General features: G+C 42.0%; 1 protein-coding gene and 1 pseudogene across 1 annotated transcript in view; one reads left to right on the forward strand and one right to left on the reverse strand.

Annotated features, from left to right (window-relative positions):
- The window catches only part of LOC126267671 (peptidoglycan-recognition protein SD-like), a 223,935-nt gene extending 203,624 nt beyond the window's left edge, over window positions 1-20,311 (reverse strand). Inside the window, exon 1 of the mRNA XM_049972981.1 lies at window positions 20,250-20,311. Within this exon, the coding sequence (XP_049828938.1) occupies window positions 20,250-20,307 (58 nt within the window). The 5' untranslated portion in view covers window positions 20,308-20,311. The remainder of the gene's footprint in view (window positions 1-20,249) is intronic.
- Window positions 20,312-21,334: 1,023 nt separating this feature from the next.
- LOC126290826 (5S ribosomal RNA) lies at window positions 21,335-21,452 on the forward strand (annotated as a pseudogene).
- Window positions 21,453-23,988: the final 2,536 nt, after the last annotated feature.

A 23,988-nucleotide genomic window follows, 5' to 3' on the forward strand; every position in this document is an offset into this window, starting at 1 on the left:
TGGTATTTACCCGTCTGCCCCTGTGGTAAGCGGCCAACTTCACTTAGCTTACGGTTCATCGTTTTGCACGGTCGCATGAAGAATCTTTGTTTCCTCAAACTTCTGTTTTTTTTCTTCTAATGATACGTGCTACAGTTATTTTCCATTTCAAATATTATAACCACATGGTTTAATTGTCTCTTCCTTTTGTATGATATTTTTATGTAAGATGTGATGACTAGCTCGGAGCGTACATTGCTTCTGGTAGAGCGAAATGGCCGGCCGCTGTGGGCGAGCGGTTCTAGGCGCTTGAGTCCGGAACAGCGCTGATGCTACGGTCGCAGGTTCGACTCCTGCATCGGGCTGTGTGTGATGTCCTTAGGTTTACGTAGTTCTAAGTCTAGGGGACTGATTACCTCAGATGTTACGTCCCGTAGTGCTTAGAGCCATTTGAACCATTTGCCAGCGAATTGGAGCGATGCCGAAACAGTGGACTTGCTTTTCAGGAGCAACGGAGTTCAGCTCTTCGTCCTAGCATCCAGTCTTATGGTTCCCGGGGTTTGACTGAATTACTAAACGCAGATGCGGAATAATTCCTTTGAAAAGGACGTGGCCCATTTAATCTACAGTCCGAGAGTGTGCTCCGTCTCTCAATGAATCGAAATCGATTCAAGGTTAAAACCTTTCTCTTTTGTACGTAATTTATAGTAATTAACATTCAGGAGTATCACAATGGTCCTCACGTCTTGTTTGCACGACGTACGTGCTAAAGCAATCAGTAAGTATTCAAGCTGTAGTATTTTAGTGACAATGCTAAAAATAGGACGCAAGTTTAGAAAAGTGATGCTTTGTCGAAGTGTAGAGGATTATGCTTTCAAATACTGTTGATAAGGAGGATAACAGGAAAAGCAAAGTACGACTAACACGTAGTTCCTAAAGGAAACAGAGGGGAGGAAAACTTGAGTTTAGCGACTCTTCGATGTCGAGACCAGTGGAGACGAAGCACTTGCTCGGATAGAAGTAAGACTAAGGAAGTAAAAGGCCTTGCCCTAACAGGAGGAACCATCTAGGCATTCATCTGATATGATTCAGAGAAGCTATTGATATTCTGATGGTTGTGTGGTCTTTGAACTCCGTCCCTCATGAATCCTGAATAACAGTCCATCGTGTGGATCATAGCTCGAGAGGATGAAGAAGATTAAAAACTATTTAGAATTCCGGTCCGTTCATCCTTGTAACCTTTTTTTAAAAAATATAGTAAATAAACGTTTAATTATCTCGTGATGGCTGGGTGTTGTGTGTTGTCCTTAGGTTAGTTAGGTTTAAGTAGTTCTAAGTTCTAGGGGACTGATGACCATAGATGTTAAGTCCCATAGTGCTCAGAGGCATTTGAACCATTTTTGAAGACTATGGTACGTTCTTAGTTATTAAGAGATTTAAGTAAGTAAGGATGTCCAGTTAATATATTACTGTCGTTGGCAACTACACAGTAGTTACTGGACGATGTATACGTGTCACGAAATGTTAGCTGAATAGGCTAACTGCGAGAAATTCCACCATCACTTGATAGAGGGCATCACTTTACGAACTACATCTCTCGGCTTGTATCATTAGAGCATCTTGTTGGTGTGTTGGTAGCGTACGTTACCATTGGCATTTCTTTATTTTCACTATTATTTAGACGAAAATATTTTGAGCTGAAAAGAATATTCTGTAGAGCAAATCAATTGTGCTGCATGTACGGAAAACCGAAGTTTCGCAGACTGTCAAAAAAGCTACAGAACTGGAATAGCTCACCATTTCTCACTGAAATAGACTGAAGCTTCTTTGCTCCAAGAGCGCACTTCAGATGTATCAGAAAAAATTATATAATTGCAGTGAGTCAAAGATAAGGTCCTTCCCACACGTGTGCGTGAGGTGACGCCGACGCGGCAGTCCTCAAAATGTATGGACAAGCGAGAAGCAGTGGAGTTAAGAATCTTTCTGCGTGAGCCGCCAGGAAAAAAAAAAGAAAAAAAAACAGCAATAGGACGACGCACCGCGACAGTGCTGACAAAAATATTTGCTGCACGGGACTCTTAAGTTCCTAAAGCGCCATCCATTTGTACCTAGAGATTTGTTTTACGAGGGTGAGTAAAACAAAAATCTTAAATATTTTTTAAATATTATTTATTGTGCAGAAATGGAACAAAGCCTTATCACTTTTCAACATAATCTCCCCCAGGCTCAATGAAAGTCCTCCAGCGCTTACAGAGTGCATAAATTCCTATAGAAAAAAAATTCTTTTGGTAATCCATGCAACCGCTCATGCACCGCGTGGCGTACCTCTTCATCAGAACGGAACTTCTTTCCTCCCATTGCGTCTTTGAGTGGTCCAAACATATGGAAATCACTTGGGGCAAGGTCTGGTGAGTATGGTGGATGAGGAAGACATTCAGAATGCAGGTCTGTGATTGTTGCAACTGTTGTACGGGCAGTGTGGGGCCTTGCATTGTCATGTTGAAAAAGGACACCTGCTGACAGCAATCCACGTCGCTTTGATTTAATTGCAGGCCGCAGATGATTTTCTAGGAGATCTGTGTATGATGCACTGGTAACAGTGGTCCCTCTAGGCATGTAATGCTCCAAAATGACACCTTTTTCGTCCCAAAAGAGAGTCAGCATAACCTTCCCTGCTGATGGTTCTGTTCGAAACTTCTTTGGTTTTGGTGATGAGGAATGGCGCTATTCCTTGCTCGCTCTCTTCGTTTCTAGCTACTGGAAGTGAGCCCAGGTTTCGTCCCCAGTAACGATTCTTGCAAGGAAGCCATCACCTTCTCATTCAAAGCGCCGAAGAAGTTCTTCACAAGCATCAACACGTCGATTTCTCATTTCAGGAGTCAGCTGCCGTGGCACCCATCTTGCAGACACTTTGTGAAACTGCAGCACATCATGCACAATGTGGTGTGCTGACCCATGACTAATCTGTTAACATGCTGCAATGTCGTTCAGTGTCACTCGACAGTTTTCCTTCACTATGGCTTCAACTTCTGCAATGTTCTGTGGAGTCACAACTCTTTGTGCCTGACCTGGACGAGGAGCATCTTCCACTGAAGTCACACCATTTGCGAGCTTCCTACTCCATTGGTAGACTTGCTGCTGTGACAAACATGCATTACCGTACTGAAACTCCATTCGTCGATGAATTTCAATAGGTTTCACACCTTCACTACGCAAAAACCGAATAACAGAACGCTGTTCTTCCCTGGTGCAAGTCGCAAGTGGGGCGGCCATGTTTACACTGATAGTGCGACGGTATGTGTGCATCTGCACTATGCTGCCACCTACAGGCCATTCTGTCATTCTTCATGCTGTTTGTAGCACGCTTACCAACTTACAGGATAACGGCGCGAAATTTCGATTTGTTATTACAAATTTAAGGTTTTCATTTGACTTATCCTCGTATTTAAAGATTTGTTTTAACACTGTGTGACAATAGCTAGGGAACAGCCGACTATGCTATTACGGGCGCATTGTAGATATTTACCTGCTTTATAAGCCTGTTCGTCAGCACTGACTAGCTAGTTTGTCACAGCGCCACGTTCAATGGGACAGTCGCAGCTCACTTATCAGAGAAAACCTGCTGCAGTCAATCTACAGATCTCGACCCATGGCCCGTCGGTAGTGCAAGCAGTCAGTATTAAAGAGGAACTGTTACCTACAGTGAATAATTCGGTTGTAAGGCATCATATTATAAGCGATCACATTTGTAGAAGTGCAGTTAAATAATTTTAGGCGAGGAAAAAAACTACTGCGAATGTGATGGAAATAACGAGAGGAATGACTTCGTAATTCAAATAATATGCTGTTTGCAGAGGAATAGCGATGGACGCGTATCGTATAAATTCTGACAAGTGTATTATAGTTAGACAATTGCCTTAAATGATCCAACAGGTGGAAGACAAAAGATCCGCTATCCTACAGAAATTGATTGACATTTTGCGACGGCATCAGACAGCCGGACTTCATCCAGTGACGCATCGCGACTACGCAGCGTCGCACAGCGGAAGTCGCATTGCTTCCAATCAGCGGCGTGGCAGATTGCAGAGAAGTACTGAACGATGCGCTGGGGGCCGACAGCAGTGAGATGGCGTGAATATGCCAGGCGATTCCTGGTGAAGTATTATGGTGTGGTGAACACGCGGAACATGGGTACATGTCCAAAACACAAGATCACCTCCGTACGCCTCTTCAGTTTATTCAAGCAATTCAGGTTGCCACTAACGACTTATCTGGGAAAATAATGAAATTAAATTGTTTTGCATCTCCGTTTTCAAACTTTTTTGACTGTAAAGCAGTGAATTTCTAGATTCAATATATTAAAATTACGCATCATGTGCCACTGCCAAGTAACATAGCTTGATGAAACTTGGATCACACGTAGAAAGAGCTGCTGGGGAGTAGTACAAGAGTTAACTGAGAGAAATACGCAATGAGACGAACATAAATGATATTTTTATCCAAAGACAACAATTATGCTGAAGTCATCGCGATTTATGATGATTCTTGGACGTAACAAAAGTCGGGATATGGTTCGTATAGGGTGTGTGATCACTATGGACGGTAATGCGTACTCTGCAAAGTGCTTACATGCTGACCACAAGATTGTTAAAGAGTTAGTATGGTCGGGTGTACCATTCCTTCAACAGAGCCGTTGAAAACTCCTGGATGGTCATTGGTGCATCTGCATATGTTTCAGTACGTCTTCCCATCGGATCCCTTACGTTTTCGGTGAGATTTAAGTCGGTGGACTGGACAGGCCGGTCCATTCGCCGTACATGCTTTCGTTCCACCTGCGCTATTCGATGCAGTGGTGCAGTGTCATTTGTAAGAAATAAGTTATGGAGCTATACACCTGTGAATAGATGCCCAATAACTTCACCGCTGAGTGTACCGTGTCGAAACATTGGTTGGTCAGTTCACCCAAGAAACACTATACCTCCCCACATCATAACACCTCTACCACTGAGCGGTCATGTTCGACGATGTTCCTCGGTGCATTATGTGTTCCTACCTCTCGCCGTGAAAGAGTACATACAGAATTACCACTCAAAAGGGGACCTTCCATACCATAAAACACAGATTTTGATGCGCTTCAAATACGTTGTAGAGGCACTTACCCTGAGTACCTAGCTGTCTGGTTTTTTAGCGACAGGCCTTAGTTTTTGAGAAAATCGATTTTGAAGTTCATTGCGCGCTTTGTGTACACGTAACGTTACACACATTCCCAGGAAGTCAGCGTAGCGCAGCGGTAAAGGTTCACGGCTACCGCACCCAAGGTACTTTGTTCAAATCCTGCGCATGCACTTTTCTTAAAATCGACCGAATTTTTCAATTTTATTTCAAAGAATACCGACAAACAGTGTAATGTGTGAGAAATTATAAAGATATAGTCAGTTATTAATTGTTTCTCTCATACAATATTACAAAATCTGATTTTTCATCAACCACATTGCTTGAAGTACCAGAACAATATTGTGGGTGATACTTATCATAAAAACAACCGAAGCACAAATTTTCGCAGAACCATGCGCATTTTATGGAAGCAACAGTCTTGCATGCACACGGTTTATTCATGCGCGATACGGGGAAACAATTCTTTTGCATTTAAAAACGATTTCTCTTTCATCCGCTAATTTCCATGTTAACCATGCCTATCTGATCACGGTTTCAAAATTAGTTGCACTGATTTAATGTAGGATTAGCGAATGTAATTTGGTTCAAATGGCTCTGAGCACTATGGGACTTAACATCTATGGTCATCAGACCCCTAGAACTTAGAAATACTTAAACCTAACTAACCTAAGGACATCACACAACACCCAGTCATCACGAGGCAGAGAAAATCCCTGACCCCGCCGGGAATGCAACCCGGGAACCCGGGCGTGGAAAGCGAGAACGCTACCGCGAATGTAATTTTATCGAATCTTCCCTAGAAGCGATCTCTATATTGTCTTTCATCATGTCGGGAGCATTCTGAATTATTTTCGTGAAGATTTTCACCTATCGGTAAAAATAAACATCGCAGGGCTGGCAATAAGTAGTTCAGTTTGGTGAGACCACTTTTAGGGTGTAGGTGCTCGCTTTCCTTTCTTCAGTGAGTAGATGATAGTATAAAGTTGAATCGGTTTGCCCTCCCCACGAATCGATAATGAATAAAAAAAATTTCTGTCACACGTACGGAAGAATTAAAGACCGCTAAAATTGTTCGTACACCAGTTTCGTGAACTTCCCGAATTTCGTGCAGCACACGAATACATTTCTGTATTTCCCATTTAATTCATCGACTCGTTTTTGAACGTTAGGACCAAATTTTCCGGCCAATTCTTGGATACATAAAAAACATATGGGTTAAAGGATTCGAACACGGTACCTCTGGCGCGGTAGCCATAAACCTTTACCGCTGCGCTACGCTGACTTGCTGGGAATATATGTAATGTTACGGGTATACAAGCGCGCAATGAACTTCAAAATCGATTTTCTCAAAAACTAAGGCCTGTCGCTAAAAGACCGGATAGCTGTTTACTCAGGGTAAGCACTTCTACAACATATTTGAAGCGCATCAAAATCCGCGATTTACAGTACGGAGGGTCCCCTTGTCATTTTGAATCTGCCCTCATCCGAGAAGAGTATGTGATACCGCTCTTCGTTGCCCCAGTCTCTATGCTCTTGGAACCGTCGCAAACTGTTCTGCCGATGTGCTGGTGTCAAAAGAACACAACGTACTGGTCAAAGAGACCACGACCACACAGTCACCGTGCTACTGTGGAGCGTATCGTTGCGTGCTTCGCAGTCCTGTTAAATGTAGTGGCAACAAGTGCACCCGCTATTTGACGCGTGTCCCTTCTTGCATGTTGTACAACGTAGCGGTCATCTGCTACTGTAATTGACAGTAGTGAACCACCTCCTCTCCTTCCGGCAGCAGTGCCTGTGGTTCAGAAAGCTCCCCATGCACTTGAGACAATGCCATGAGAAAACCAAACACCAGGACTACAGTCAGAGTTCGTCCTTCTTCCAGTTTCCCGATGACACTTTTCCGTGCGAAGTCATCCAAATCTATTCTCTGGGACATCTTGTAATGAAAAACACCACTGAAGTCCACCGTCAGTGATCGCTGATTTACACACACTATCTTTTCTCGTTCCCTCAACTGCCTCGCGCTACGTACCCAGCCCCATTTGGGTATATAGTCATGTCGACCTCACATTATATGAAGTTAAACTGCCTGTGTACGACGAGGAGACCTCTGAAAACATGATCCCGCACTTATCCATTTCCACCGAGTAGTCAATGTATTACATTACTTTATCCATCGCGTTCTTATGTTTTGCAGAGTAGTGTAGACGTGACACAAAAAGCGTGCTCGGGGTTTGGGCTAGAGTGCTGACTGCGAGGGAGGGAAGAGGCGGAGTGTGCGAATGAGGAAATGCTTTTGAGATTTCATGACTGATGGCTCATGGTAATCTTGCTACTAGTCAATTACCATCACATATTCTGGATTTCTCCAAACTGTTACTGAAGCAATATGTCTGTCGGTTTCATGGGGCAGGATGCAAGTTCGACTGGCGAAGATTGTTTTCTAGATATGGTGGGAAGAAGGAAGGGGAGGAGGGAAAGGGGAGAGGTAGCAACTCTCCACTACCCTCTGTAACACCCTAATTAACCCCAAAAACCAATTAGGAAAGACCAACATGATGTAAAGTAAGGAAAAGCTATCCTGACACGTACGACATCTTTGCCGATGATATAACACCAGAAAGTCTTGATAAACACCAACATTAAGCATTACAGAGTGCGTTTTGGTAGAAAGGAAGAAGAAATAAATGTCATCTTTAGTTATTTGCCAAACATCTAAGTAATAATTGCTAATTAATACCATGAAAGTTAAGTCCAAAGAAATGTCGGTCAGAGATAACTTTTATGTGGAAGAGAGTTGTAAACGCAACGAAGAAATTCAGTGCGTCTACAGTACTCATTCACGGAAAAAGTAAGTCGCTTGCTAGCTATCGTGCTATCAAGTCATACGAAAGCAGCTCTTTCCATAGTTGAGCGAACGGAGTGCGACGAGATTGTTTTACTTTCAAGAGTCGTTGTTGCTTGACGTAGAAGCACGGATTTTGTGCACAGACTGGAGATTTGAACCGAGATAGTATGCTGTGTATACCGAGTTGTTGGACTTTATTGATGGAAGTAGGCAATATTGGACTCAACATTCATGTGAGTGAACTTATAGAAAGGAATGGACTAAGTTTCAAAAGACTGCAATACACGTTTAGTGTCGAGTAGGAGACATTGACACGAATACATGAAGAAGATACAATTACGCCGAGGGTTAAAGCTGTCGTAATTGTCACGATAATTGAAACTAACAGAACTGCCAGTGCTAATTAACCGTGTGTGCGTATGACGTGATGTTTATAAAGTATTTAGCAAAAAGGAACAATAAAATTGTTCATCAAAAATGGAAATGCAACGTGTCGCCTCCATCATTCTATGAATATTTAGTAATTGCTCATCAATAGTTAATGAACAGTGACTATTTAACTTGTAAGTAAACTCGTTGACGGTTAGTTGTGAGAAGGAAGGTTTTGACATACATAATATTACGACGCAAAATAATTAAGACATTGTTAAAGAGTATCTGTGGATCTCGCGTCATATAGAGCGAACAATTTTACTCAGCAACGAACAAACAACGACCAATACGATCTGCAATTGAACTTTTTCCTCGCTTTTGGTGATGTGGACGATACGCATGAGGGAAGATTCATCAATTACTGCACTAAAGTGTTAATCGGGCACATAATAATTCAACTTCAAACCATATGAGACAATCAGAGTGCGCAGTTCGCATTAATAAGGAAACTGTGCGGACTAGCAATCAAACTTTAATCATTACGCAAGGAACGATTTCTTAAGACCTTTCTCAGTTCTTGTCTTTCGTTAACCGACCGGCCGCGTCGTGTCTCGACTCCACCGACCGAGCTGTAGCAGTAACAGCTCCACGGCGTTGACATCACCATCACGCGGCGAAGAGGGGACGTCACACCTCCCTTAGTACGCCCTTGCTCTCGCCAGAATTACCATAACTGTGCAGTATTTCTTTTTGAATTGACTAGTTTTAGAGAAACGCTGTTATTTAAACGGGCGGACGGCGGGCAATGGTTTTGTCTACATGTTCGAGATAACATAATACTATTGTTCGGTTCATGGTAGAGTAGCTAAAACCTTGTGAACTTCCTCGTGTTTCATCGATGCGAAATCGTCGGTCGGTGAACGTTACTAGTGACTTTCATAACGCTGAACCTGTACTTTCTAAGCGATTATCGAATCTCTGGATTTTCAGTAATTACTAGTAGATTACTGGAAATGAAGTGATGTCGGAGGGCTTTGTACAAGTCGTTGCATCAACTCTGAAGTAGCTAAGCGAGCACTGACTGACTGTGTGTAAGATGACTTATCTAGGTTTCAAATACATTTCTAGTACCTCAGTGCGATCTATTCCTCCGCTAGGCACAACCCATAAGGATACTGAAAGCGCCGACATCGTTCCTCTTCTTATTCGTAACAAATTACACGTAGCGTGTTCAAGAGACTTAACAAGACGAAACTAACAGACGAAACTTCGTCTTTTCAAGATACTGAGATGATGTCATTCGACGTTTGATATGTGTTCAAAGATACTTTCATCCGTTCCTAGTGAGCCTGAAGTTAAATGGCGTTGTGTAAGCAGTTCATATACCTGTCACATCCGTCAAACTCTTGATAGAAATGTCTGTCATCCGCGCTGTATCTATAAGAATATATTCGAAGAATACTGAAGTTTGAATTAATTGGAACTGAATTAACTTCTTTAAACATAATGAAGTTCGTCTTTTCTTTCTTTTTCTTTTCTAGTTTGGAAGAAATGAGCGTACAGTCTTCTAATTTACTCAGGAAAAACTAGCTTTACAAAGTTTCACAGTAACGAACTTCTGTAAGTTTTTATTAGAAAATGGATTCCAATTCAATGTATTTCTTCACATCAGAGTTAATAAACCAACAGACAGATACGAAACCTGTTGTTGAATGCGTGAGTTACGCTGAAAAAACTGTATTACGAAATTAGCTCTGTGTCACATCCTAACTGCAAAAAACAACCTTCCGTTTTTCGAATGACAGTAATCCACCACACTGTGCGAGTATTTGGATTAGAATATCCCGTTGTGTTCTACATCAGTGCACAGTTTCCGCTATGGGACCATTTCCGAGATAGTGGCATAACCCATCAGACTTATTTGGGTGCCAGTCAAACATTACGTTGGCCATACATTGGTAGAATACAGTTGGGAGTCCAGACTTTCAAATAAACAACATAAAATTTTACGGGTTGTATCACAAACTGGCAAGAATAAATTTGTAAAGAGAATTACAGTAAACGGAGAGGAAACAAAAACTTTTATGACAGTGTAATTCGTTCAGAGACGACGAAAGACTTGGAAGAGCAATTAACGGAATGGGTAGCGCCTTGAGAAGAGGTTACAGGATGAACAGCAACACAAGTAAAACAACGCTCATTGACTGTAATCGAATTAAATCACGCGATGCTAATAGAATTAGTTTAGGAAATGAACACTAAAAGTATTTTAAGAAGGTGGTGTCCCACAGCTCGTAACTGTTTGAAGAAATCATGATCAATGGAAGAAAGTTGTTGATAAAAATTTCATTATCAATTTCCTTATCATATCATAGCTTCGCTCCACAGATCTAATCACAAAAAATTACAACTTACACGGTGATATAAAACCAATGACGTCGAAAAATTATGGATTATGAAATATGGAGTTTATATTTTTTGACGTCATTTATTTTATATTGCATTGTACGTTGTAAATATTTCATGATACCTGATGACGGTATGTGGACCGAAACCGGTTGTATAATAAAGAAATTTTTAATCACCTTGTGAATGTCGCAGTCGTTCTTATTCAGTGCTTCTAAAGGTACCTTCACACCGAAAACCAACTCCAATAAACAAAACCAACAACAGTTGTAAGTTTAGCAAACTTGCAACTGTTGTGAATTTGGCAAACTTACAACTGTTGAAAAATGTTGACAACAGTTTCAAACTCTTGTAAACACATGTTCGGTGTTTTTATTTTTGTCACAGAAAGGCAATGGAAATGGATTCTGACTGTGAAGATTTGCCATTGTTACGGTGGGAGACGATGGCTTTGCTCTTTCAGAGTACATGATGAAACTCTTTACCGTTTGTAGTTTTGTTTTCACCCAGACAGCACGTTTTGTGCCATCTTAAGTGGGTTTATTTGTTAATATTCCTTCCGTAAAACTGTTGTCACATCTTACTCTTTAAAGAAAATTTCGGTACGAAATATTTACATTTGTAAAATTAGCGATTATTGTCAAATATTTTACGTTGATTGCATAGAGCACAGAGCTGAAGTATGTATTATGAGTTGAGGCATTCTATGTCGTTTATTTACGACACGTCTAAAAGTTCTAATTTTGTAGTATATTTGGAAAGTTGATGTATATATTTGTTTACATATCTCCATTTCATTTGCATAAGGTATCTCGCATAAGGTGGAATTCCTCTCCAAAGAAATTTTTATTAGCAGCTCTTGGAGACAAATCACGTCGTTTTTCAAACACTAATATTAGTTCTATTTTAGTATTTGGGCACCAAAATAACCACTGATGTCCTAAGTACAGAGGATATGAAATACAATCTGATGACAACAGCAAGGAAAACATTTCTGAAGAAAAGTATTTTCTTAACATAGAATACACATCGAAATGTTACGACGACTTTCCTAAAGATATTCTCCTGGAGTGTAACTCTGTACGGGAAACGTGAACAATAAACAATTCAGATAAGAAGAGAATAGTAGATGTTGAAATGTGGTGCTACAGTAGAATGCTGAATATTAGGTTGATAGATCACGTAAGTAATGAGGAAGTACTGAATCGGACTAGGGCCGAAAGAAATTTACAGCATAGCCTGACTTATAAAATGGATCAGTCGGTAAGACGTATCCTGGGGGATCAAAGAGTATCGCAGAACAGCACAACAGTCTTCTTACCGTGGGGGGGACTGTTGCTGAGATGCACAGCGGCCGTGCAGCTGCTGGTGTCCTCTGAGCGGATTTCCTCGTCGTCGCAATCGGAGGCGCGGGGCTTCCCGCCATCTCGCCGAGAGGGACATCTGGCGACTTCCCTCTCCTCTTCCTGTATAGTGATCGCAATCCGCATATCAGACTTCCCGTATGAATCATACTGCTGGCGACTGAGCGAGTTAGTTTCCTTCTGTCCGTCGTCCGCACTGGCCATTGTCACTCGCTGCGTTGCTGACGCAGCGCTACTGATGGCCCTGCTCTGCCTGTGAGGCTGGGATTTTCGGCTGTACAGCAGCTGCCACACTTAATGAATGTCCGATGCTAACAATAACGCGAGGCGTGCTTCGTGGCTCTAGATTAGCTTTATCTCTTAGTTCCCAGAGCTTCTGTTAGGCAGACAAAGACAAACAAAGGTTAATGGGAAGCCTCGGGTTGACTCACTCAATACAAGCCCTCCCAGCCCTTCTGTTTCCGTTTACAAAGGAGAAAGAAACGAACTTTACTGAGAAAAGGTAACTTATAAACGCAGAAATCAGTACCTTTGTCAAAATATAGAATTGTATCAACTTCGCCTGGGCAAGAGGAAACGATAAAAAGCATTATTTTGTAGCATGTGCACACCAAAGTTACTTAGAATTTTTGTTGAAACCTCAGGTTTCAGCTGGACCTGAGGTGGAGCTGAGGTCTGTTGTGTGCTCCACTAGGAAACTGTTCACGAGATTGCGACGATGAGGACGTGCGTTGTCGGCCATTAGCGTGTATCCCCTTTCAATATGTTCAACAAACGGATTCACAATGTATGCAAGTAAGTCGTCACGCTACTACATACCAGTCATCTTCCCATGTATTGGACCGGGGGTGTCCTGCGACCATACGTGATTTCACCCCAAAACATGACTGAACCGTCCTGATAATGTTAGCTACCTACGATGCAGTTGGGATGTAATCGTTGTCCTCATTGGCTCCACACACGAATATCGGTATTGTCAGGGAGGAGACTGATACGGGTCTCATTAGAAAAGAGCGTTGTGTCCCATTGCTTGCTAGTCCACAAGGAATGGTTTCATGCCAATGCGACAAAAGCCCGTCTCCAAACCAAATTTATATGAGGAGCCCTGAGAAGTCTTCTGGTACGTAATCCCTGGTCGTGGAGCCTATTTTGTATCATTTGTGTTGACACCCGCACTCCTGTAGCGGTTTAGATATGCTGCTGTAGACGTGTCGCATCGTGTTGAGGGTATTTACTTGCTGTTATAAGCAGATATCTGTTCTGCATACCTGTTGGTTTTTGTCCCGTGGCCAGTACAGTGACGATCGTCAACTAATCCCGTCGCTAGAAACTTGTTCCAGATTCTGGAGACATTACTTTGACTCGCAGCGACATTCACTGCGACGTCGGCCTATCTCAATCGCTGTCGCATTGAAGTGACTATACGAAGCCTCTGATCGTAAGTTATTGTTGTCCAAACCATCCTGAAGTAGCGCAACTCCCGTGATGACACACGAGCATTGTAATGTTTATAGGTGACAAGGTTGCCATACTGCACAGACTACTCCCTCTCTGCAGAAACATGGACTGTTTCTGCTGGAATTACATTACAAACAAACCAATTTATTGATGCCATAATGTGTTTCTGTGTAACAACTTTTAGTTTTAAAGTTTCAGCAATAGGCAACATTTATTTTGGACACTGTTGATGCCATATTGCTGCGAACGAGCTCATATTCTGACTCAAGGTACGTGACGTAGCTGTGCGAAGCCCCTGGCCAAATACTGACGTTGAACATTTCTTCCACCATAAGGATTCCAACTGGCTATTTGCAACTTGGGCACCACCGCGCTGCTTGCGTCAATGACTTTAACAACTGAGGTGGGTAACGTAACAAATAAATTAAGGGTAGTTCTTTTCAGTATTACATCACAGTTTGCTAAAACCTGTTCCAAAAATCCACACACACCAGCCTCATTAAAGTTTTAGCATACTTTCAAAAAGAAAGTACTAGGTGGTTGCAATTAAAGTGCAGCTACTCACTGAGATCCACTGAGTACTGTAATTATCGTATGGCAGCGAAACTAAAGCATATACTAATGCGTTAATGCGGAACCGGTTTACACTGGAAAAAATTATTACTAGTTTTTGCCATTAGGTGCAAATATGGCGCTGTACACCGTTTGTATGACGGTATGACAAGCACTTTGCCATTTGACAACCCATAAGAAGAGTGACCAGTACAGCTATCGAGAAGAGAGGCCGTGCGTTCTTAGCAAAACTGTTTGCTGTGAACGACAGCAATTACAGCGCTACGTTGAGAAAGTAGCACCGACTGAAACATTTCAGGAGAGGTCCAACTTTATTAAATGGTTTAAAGAAGACGATAGTGACATTCGCAAACACAGGTGAGCTTAGAGTCGCACCTGAAAGAGGAAGGAGTCCTATTCCGGTGGACGTTACTGACGAGTCTGCTGTAGCTGTGACTGACCATGCTGCACGTGTCCCGGGTAGCGCCAGTGCTCGTGCAGTGTCATGAGAATTGTCCATCCAATGGTCAGCGTTAAGGAAAGTTTTGCGGTCTATTTTACACTGGTACACACAGAAGATCTAGACGGTGGAGCAACTGAAACCTCATGCTCCGCAGCAACGTTCTGAATTTTCTCTTCGGTTTCTTGCACGGCTTGAAGTTGATGTGGTTGGGCAATGTTCTACGGCGTGGCAAGGCACATTTTACGCTACAGGGTGCAGTGAATAGACAGAATTACCGAATTTGAGGAACTGTTAAACTGCTTGTTGGGCTCGAAGATCCAGTGCACTCGCCGTATGTGACATGTGGCGTGGTTTCACTGGCACTTTTATTCTTGGTCGGTTCTTCTTTGAAGTGAATAAACTCTGAGCACCTGCCAGTTGTACCGTGACTTCTGCACGTTATCTAAACCTCCTCGCAAATCATATTATTCCAGCTTTGGAAGAGCGCAACTGTGTGAAACACACTTTCATGTAACATGGGCCAACACTTTTAACTTTTAGTTTTGTGAGTATCTAAAAGAACGCGTTTACCAGGGATACGTCCCGTTTCTATCTGATCCAAAAGGTATATATGCAGGAACACATCAGCCGGAACAGCTGCGAGCCACTGTTGATCACGTCGTTTTACGGTTGCAGCACCTCGTCGACGACTCAGGCGCTCATACTGAACCAAATGGGCAAACGACGGTTAATAATAAAATCAACATTATGGTTTTATCACTTGGTTGACCATTTCTGCTCACTTCCTAACCCATTACATATGGAAACATTTCTACACGTGAAACTTCCTTGCAGATTAAAACTGTGTGCCCGACCGAGACTCGAACTCGGGACCTTTGCCTTTCGCGGGCAAGTGCTCTACCATCTGAGCTACCGAAGCACGACTCACGCCCGGTACTCACAGCTTTACTTCTGCCAGTACCTCGTCTTCTACCTTCCAAACTTTACAGAAGCTCTCCTGCGAAGTTTGGAAGGTAGGAGACGAGGTACTGGCAGAAGTAAAGCTGTGAGTACCGGCCGTGAGTCGTGCTTCGGTAGCTCAGATGGTAGAGCACTTGCCCGCGAAAGGCAAAGATCCCGAGTTCGAGTCTCGGTCGGGCACACAGTTTTAATCTGCCAGGAAGTTTCATATCAGCGCACACTCCGCTGCAGAGTGAAAATCTCATTCTGGATTTCTACACGTCTTCTTTGCAGTCACAGCGCCACATTTGCATCTGGTGGTCGCAATTGGAACTAATATTTTCCAGCGTAAGTCGGTTCCACATCAACGAATTAGAATCTCTACCAAGTTTCGCTGCTATACGATAATTACAGTGCTCACTGTTCCTCTGTGATTAGGTGCACTTTAATTATAACCATCAAGTACCTACTTTTCAAATGGTACAGCAGCATTTCGTTTATTGATATTAAATGCCAAGAAAGATTGTGAGTTCCACTGAATATATCCAGATTTCGCTGGCTCCACTCTAGTAGTCATTACGCGAAATGTAATCAATGAATATTAGTCTGCCTTCTCAACTCCTAGACATTTGTGGTCTTCTCACGTTAATCTCTTCAGACAGATACTCTTAAGTAATCAACAGTTGTCAGTGATTCAGAGACTGATCGCTCATCGTCTAGTCAAACAGCATTGAGCATTTCCATCTGTTTGCGAAACTCATTTAATATTTATTTATGTTAGAGTAGTCCGCCTCCGTAGCGCAGCGTTAGCGGTATCGCCTACCACGCAAGGGGTTCGGGTTCGATTCCCGGCATGGGACTGGGTGTTGTGTGTCATGATTTTCATCATCACTCACACGCAGTTCGCCGATGTGGCGTCAACTAAACAGACTTGCGGCCGAATCTCGGCCAGTAAATGCCATACGATCAGTTCATTTGTGTTGAGAGGCAGCCAGTTGAGAGGCAGCCAGTCTTTGCACTAAACGCTTATCAACTAGTTGCCTTCATACACTTCGTAATAACTTTCTAATGATGTGACTTCACTGTACACAACTGCTGTCACATAGAATATCACGTATAAATAGGCAGTTTGTGAGTGTTACGATGGTTTAGCTTTCCTAGTGTACAAATAAAATTGCCAACTCAAATTTTTAAAAGTAGTAAATCTGATTAGATACAGGTTTTGCCAAATACATGCTTAAAATTGCAAAATCAAGGCATTGCTGTGAGACTTTATTATGCATAGTACAGTATACAAGAAGTAAGGTAGGATTTCTCGACCTACTTCTGACTGTGCTTTTAGCTAAAAAATGCATTAATTTTTCGATGTTGTCTTCTATGTGGTCTTTGCAGTGTTTGGATCGTTTTTCCAATGAATAAATTACTGCAGCTGGAGTGCAATTCTGTACAGTCTACAAAGTACTCAATCTGCCATTCTCTTCTCATAGGACTCAAAACGTTTCCCAAACGCATAATTTTCAGGTTTGCAGAAGATAGAAGTCAGGTAATGGTAAATTTGTAGAGTGTGGCATGTTTACATGCACTTGGTCAACAAGACGAACGTATTGCTTGCCACTTATCGCTTTACCCTTTATAAAGTAATTAATCATAAGGAACTCTTCTTCGTCCCGGAAAACATTGACCGTAATCTATGAGGCACATGTAATCGATTTCGTTTTTCTATGTACATAGCCACCAATCCACCAACTGTTTTGATTTTATCGTTTCTGAAATAAACTCTGGATCTAAGGCTGATCCAAAGTAACAAATCGACGTACAAAATCCGCATATTTATAAACTGTTTAACATTGAAAAGCATTTTTCTACAAACCATCACAGAAATGAAGGCTAGTACCTGATAAATAAAAGAAATAAGCAAATAACTTCATAATGGGGTGGTATTGTAGTTTATACTTTACAATGAACACATGCTGCGCGTCTGCATTAAAAAATATGTTATCAAGACTACTAAGTAGGTCAAGTTGATTATTGTTTACGTTATTTCGCAACATCTAAAAACGTAACAAAAGCAGAATATCAAATATATGAACGCCATATCTGTAACACGCCGAGAAATTTCTCCTATCATCATTCAATGAGATTCTTATATGTTAGCAGGATACGTTTTTCGTACTTTCCTTGTGCGTATATAATTAGTCTCAAAGAAGAAATGCATGAACAATCGGATGCGTTTTAATAGAACTGACTAGTCAACCTTTGAGCATGTGACTTGCCCTTTAGTGAAGCAGTAGCTACAACAGTTTTGCGTAGGTGAAGGTGTTACCCAAAGAGGACCTGACAAGAGGCCCATCAGTAGGCTTCAAAATATGTCGTTGGCCCCAGATGAGACAACTCATGCACACTGTAGCAGTATACTCAGCTCGATCTCGAATGTTAGGGGCGATGCTCTTGTCATTTCAGTTAGATTTCAGACAAATGTGAATATGCGCTATCTCTTCAAAGATAAAAGTCATCTACCATAGTGTATGGTGGCGTGGAAGAATCCCTCTATCTGCAGTTGGGTCGGTATTGCATACTGTTATTAATACCAGACACTTTCTTAATAGTGAATACTTCATCAGGAAATCAAAGAGTTCTTGCCGGGACTCTTCCGTATTCTTGGGCCCGTATTCCAACACGTCAATTCTCGTCAGTGTCTTGAAGTCAAGACTACTTCTTTACGCAGATTTTTGCAGTTTGTTCGCTCAAAAGCGTAAGTCAGTTCCTTACTCGAGAAATGAGTCTTTGGGAAAGAGAATAGCTCATTGCTGCCCTGGACGACGTCCTACCGGAAGCGATTTGCCGTTGTCCTCCTCCCACCTATGACGAAGAACCAAGTATGTTACTGTGGCGTGTGGATGACTGTGATGAGTGCTTGCAAAGTATAATGTTGTGTATCTATTCTTGTAGATGAAGGGAAGGGAGAGGCCGGAACGCTGTGCCGGCAACTCTTCTCGACTACCACAAAAGGTTAACGTTTCCAGGCCTACAGAAAGGGTCACCATCAATCATATCGGTCACAGCTCCATTCATGAATCGTTGCAGAGAAATATGGAATTTAATCCAGGATGTTCGCACGAAGTCTGGTATTGATGGACTCCTTCTCTTGCTGGCCAAATTCTTGCGGTGAAAATGTTTTCTGTTATCAAGACTCGAACTACCTACTGGCGAGTCGAATGTCACCGCTTAAAAGTGCACTGATTATTCCTACTATGAGGTGGGGTATCTTCTTTACACAGCGAAATCATTTGGCATGTCTATCATGTAATATTTTTAGGATTCCTTCAGTCGGTTGTTTAGTTATAATGCATGCCCAATAGCCATACCAGCAGTTCGGACTGTCTGCAGTATATCAAATGTCAAGTAAATTTAATTCATTTCCCGCGGTTTTAAAGATGTTGGCATTGTTACAAAACAGTATTTTAGTCACACGCCCTGCCTGACTGCACCTATTTCGCAAATGATTCTGAGTTCATATTTCCATAATTGCCCGATTGGAAATATATTTTGTTTCGGTTATACACCCAAGAGCCCATCTTTTCTTTCTTCAATTCATATTGAGATCTAATTCTATATTTAATTATTTTTTTACATTCCATGTGGCTTGTTAAACACATTCTTTGTACTAAACTGTTTACAGGTAGACTGCATTCTTGGGTTGAATAAAGTGCTGCAGATAAGAGATGTAATTAAAAATGTACGTGCCTTAATGAGTTGAATGTATATGTCGCTAAAGAGGAATAATTGAGTACATAAATAGAAATAAAGTGCGAACAGAACTAGAGGCGAAAAATTGCCCAAGGAAATTCTTCGTTAAAAATATTAGAGGCGAGAATCATTTAAATACATCAAGAAAACCGTGATCATAAAATATTTGACGAAGGGTAAGGCAGATGTATAATTCCTGTAAAGTGAGACTAATGGTATACGAGGTGGCCCAAAAGTCGCAATCCAATGCAATCCACTGAAAACATTAAGGTTATCTTGTTTGTTTGTGATAGATACAGGTGCAAACACCAGAGTACACTGCTATATTTTTGTCAGATAATTATTGATACAAACACCAGAGTGCACTGATATTAAAACAAACATCTCTGACATTATTCATTGATGGTTCTGATCTGCTGCGAAGGTGCTTTCTAATGAAGAAAGAGGTTTTGCTTTAGAAAAATGGTACAAATAAATGATTATAATAATATCTTGAACACTGTTCCACCTACAAGGAAAAGTGAGTTTATGACTCGAAAGAAGCTATTTATGACGCTTTTGAACACATTAATTCTAATAAACGAGTATTTAAACAAGTATGCTTCTGTGTTCCAGGTCGTCTGATGAATATCTATCAATATAGATGAAAAATACGAGAAAGGATGTTATAAATAATTCTGTAGCTTCAATAAAGCGTTCAATTACTTCAGAAATCCATCTGTTCGTTTTGTATTCAATTAGGTTTCGATGGGTAGTGGCTTTCGGCTCACTCAGTTTATTTCCGGAACTATAAAGCGTTTATTATATCTGTCGAATGTTGGCCCAGTAAGTGCTAATTTTCCTGTTAATATTAATAATTTTTTCCGTTTTTGAAGTATTCGTTCCGAATATGTATAAATTACTCTAATTTTGATACGTTTGATGTAACACAGTTCTTTGAACATACCGTGCATCTCCATGGAAGTCCTATGGCGATGTGAGGACTCGCGTAATACGGTCCACATCTGCGGATAATTATAGCGTACGAAACTGAAGGCAGCACTGGTCATTGGAACCCTGGGCAGCGTGATGTGATATATGTGATTCCCAATTTTGTTAAGATATCTGGAAATAATGCCAGCTATCAATAAATAAGCACACAGCTTATCTCTCACAGTATCTGACTCAGTGCTGACAGCCGCACGTCTTCTGCAGAGTACGGCTGCTACAATCATATCTTTGTATGTTTGAAGACACGACTGTGTCGCAGCGATCACCTCTCATTCAAGGACAATTACAGGGGTTGTTTTATTGCATGCTTGGCTGTCTACTGCAACCCAATCTCCATGCCTCTTTATTTGCATGTTAATATTCGCTATCGATAACTTCTGACGTTGATCATCCTTGGTTTCATGGTCGCGCCTCTCGTCCTTGTGTGCGTGTAGCTATGTTATCCTGTCTATGTTGTATTATGGTTTTTCGTAGGCGTAGTCATCTATTTGAAGTAAAGCACCTTCTACAGCGTTCTCTCTTTGCATTTGTTTCTGGAATACAATGGGATGTGCACGTATAGAAATATCAGCAGTTGTCAGAGATGTCACCCGGCTGCATTCCCGTAAGTTTTTTCTTTTCTTTTCTTTTTTTTTTTAAACAGAGAAAAAGTTTCCAAGTGCAACAGGAAAAACGGATCAATATCATAAATCAGGAATATAGGAACGAAAATGTAATCCATGTCATGCAAGGTGAGAAGATATGCAGGCCAATGCAGGAGAACATTTCACCCTAAGTGCAGCGAGTATGGGCGTACAGAACAAATAATTCAAATTTTGTCGACCACTTACACCAACGCCAACATAAAATTACCACCAGAAACACCGCTATGAATATCATACTGATTAACAACAAAAATACGTTCTCATCGTACAAGAAAACTATCATATTAAATTAACAGACCATCTACTACAGTAAATCTAATAAAATATACTGCAAGAAATTAAGTTGTTGTGTTTTCTTAATTTAAGCAATCTTTAGTAACAGTCTTTCACAAAATACGGCAATGGCCTTGCCGCAGTGGATACACCGGTTCCCGTGAGATCACCGAAGTTAAGCGCTGTCGGGCATGGTCGGCACTTGGGTGGGTGACCATCCAGGCCACCATGCACTGTTACCATTTTTCGGGTGCACTCAGCCTCGTGATGCCAATTGAGAGCTACTCGACCGAATAGTAGCGGCTTCGGTCAAGAATACCATCGTAACGACCGGGAGAGCGGTGTGCTGACCCCACGCCCCTCCTATCCGCATCCTCATCTCGGATGACACGCCAGTCGGATGGTCCCGGTAGGCCACTAGTGGACTGAAGACGGAGAGATTTTTTTTTTTAGTGCAATAGTACAATAGTAAATATAGACATATGACCACATCTCTACGTCTGTCGGCCACTCACTGCCGATTCGCCCCTTCCCCCAACCTCCACCCCACTCAGTTCATTCTCACGACTACTATACGGTTTCAGTTGCTTTCCCTAAAGATAATATCCCCCTCTACCCCAAAACACGAACCACTACTCTTTCCCAATCCCTCCAGTCACATCTTTGATGCACATCTAATACAACTCGTCTACAGTCACACTCAGTCCTTCTCTCTCTCATTAACACACGCACACACGCACGCACACACACGCGTGCGCGCTCGCTGGCACACACACACACACACACACACACACACACACACACACACACACACACACGACTGTGAAGGGGGAAAAAACCTTCCAGTAGTCACAGGTTGGATATACTGAAAACCTACACGGGAAGCAAATGAATAAACAAAAACTGAGCTGAGTGTGGTAAACTTAAACTGCAGTATTATTTCTCTTGCGAAATTTTACAAAAGTCTTGTGGAATTCACGAATGCAGCATAAGAAAAAGTAGGTTTAAAAAGCCGAAAAATTGTTGAAAGTGGATGTACAGCAAATTTACTTTCCATCTAAGTCTCCGCTAACAACATGTGGAGTTGTTTGCAGAATATTCAAACAAACAAATAAAAAGAATAGCATCATAAAATTTTACTCCATTTATACATTGAAGAGCCAAAGAAACCAGTACATCTGCCTAATATCGTGTAGGGCCCCTTCGAGCACGCAGAAGTGGCGCAACACGAATGGCATATACTCGACTAATGTCTGAAGTAGTGCTGGAGGGAATTGACACCATGAATTCTGTAAGGCTATAGATAAATCCGTAAAAGTACGAGGGGCTGGAGATCTATTCTGAACTGCACGTTGCAAGGCATCACCGATATGCTCAGTAATGTTCATGTCTAGGGAGTTTAGTGGCCAGCGGAAGCGTTTAAACTCAGAAGAGTGTTCCTGGAATCACTCTGTATCAATTCTGGACGTGTGCTGCTGGACTAGCCCAAGTCCGTCGCAACGCATAATGGACACGAATGGATGCAGGTGATCAGACAGGATACTCACGTTCGTGTCACCTGTCAGAGTCGTATCTATACGCATCAGGGCTTTCATACAACTCCAACAGCACACGCCTAACACCATTACAAATCCTCTACCAGCTTTAAAAGTGCACTGCTGACGTACAGGGTTCATGGATTCTTGAGGTTGTCTCCATACCCATGCACGCCCATCCCCTCGGTGCAATTTCAAAGGAGAGTCGTCCGACCAGGCAACGTGTTTCCTGTTACCTACAGTCCAATGTCGTTGTTGACAGGCCCAGGCGAGGCGTAAAGCTTTGAGTCGTGCAGTCATCAAGGGTGCATGTGTGGACCTTCGGCTCCGAAAGCCCACATCCATGATTTTTCGTTGAATGGTTCACACACTGACACTTATTAATGGCCCAGCAGTGGAACCTGCAGCAATTTTGCGGAATGGATGCACTTCTGTCGTCGTTGGTCCCGTTGTTGCAGGATCTTTCTCCGGCCACAGCGATATCGGAGATTTGATGTTTTACCGGATTCCTGATGTTCACAGAACACTCGTGAAATGGTAGTATGGGAAAAATCCCCCTTCATCGCTACCTCGGAGATACTGTGTCCCATCGCTAGTTCGAAGACTATTACACTATGTTCAAACTCACTTAAATCTTGACGACCTGCCATTGTAGCAGCAGTAACCGATCTAACAACTGCGCCAGACACTTGTTTCTTATATAAGCCTTGTCTAACGCAGCACCGTATTCTGCCTGTTTACATATTGCTGTATTTGAATGCACATGTCTATACCAGTTTCTTTAGTGCTTCAGTGTAGCCGGCCGTTGCGGGCGAGCGGACCTAGGCGCTTTAGTCCGGAACAGCGCTGCTCTTATGGTCGCAGGTTCGAATTCTGCCTCGGGCATGGATGTGTGTGATGTCCTTAGGTTAGTTAGGTTTAAGTAGTTCTAAGTCTAGGAGACTGATGACCTCAGATGTTAAGTCCCATAGTGCTCAGAGCTATTTGAACCATTGGAGCTTCAATGTATAAGGAAATACTATATTAATCCATCAATACCACAATGTACAGATGTATTTGTATCAATATTTCGAAAAGATACAGAAGTAGCTTTAAAAATAAAACTAAGACTCATCTGGTGAAAAATACTCTTCAAGTGGAGTATGTTTAAGACGGAAAAACCAGTAGTAATTGAAAGACTTGATAGGTAACATCAAAACATCATGAACGCCCCTAGCAGCACGGCAATTGCTCAGATACCTTT

The sequence above is a fragment of the Schistocerca gregaria genome, chromosome 1 (assembly GCF_023897955.1).
Source record: "Schistocerca gregaria isolate iqSchGreg1 chromosome 1, iqSchGreg1.2, whole genome shotgun sequence".
Classification (NCBI taxonomy): domain Eukaryota; kingdom Metazoa; phylum Arthropoda; class Insecta; order Orthoptera; family Acrididae; genus Schistocerca; species Schistocerca gregaria.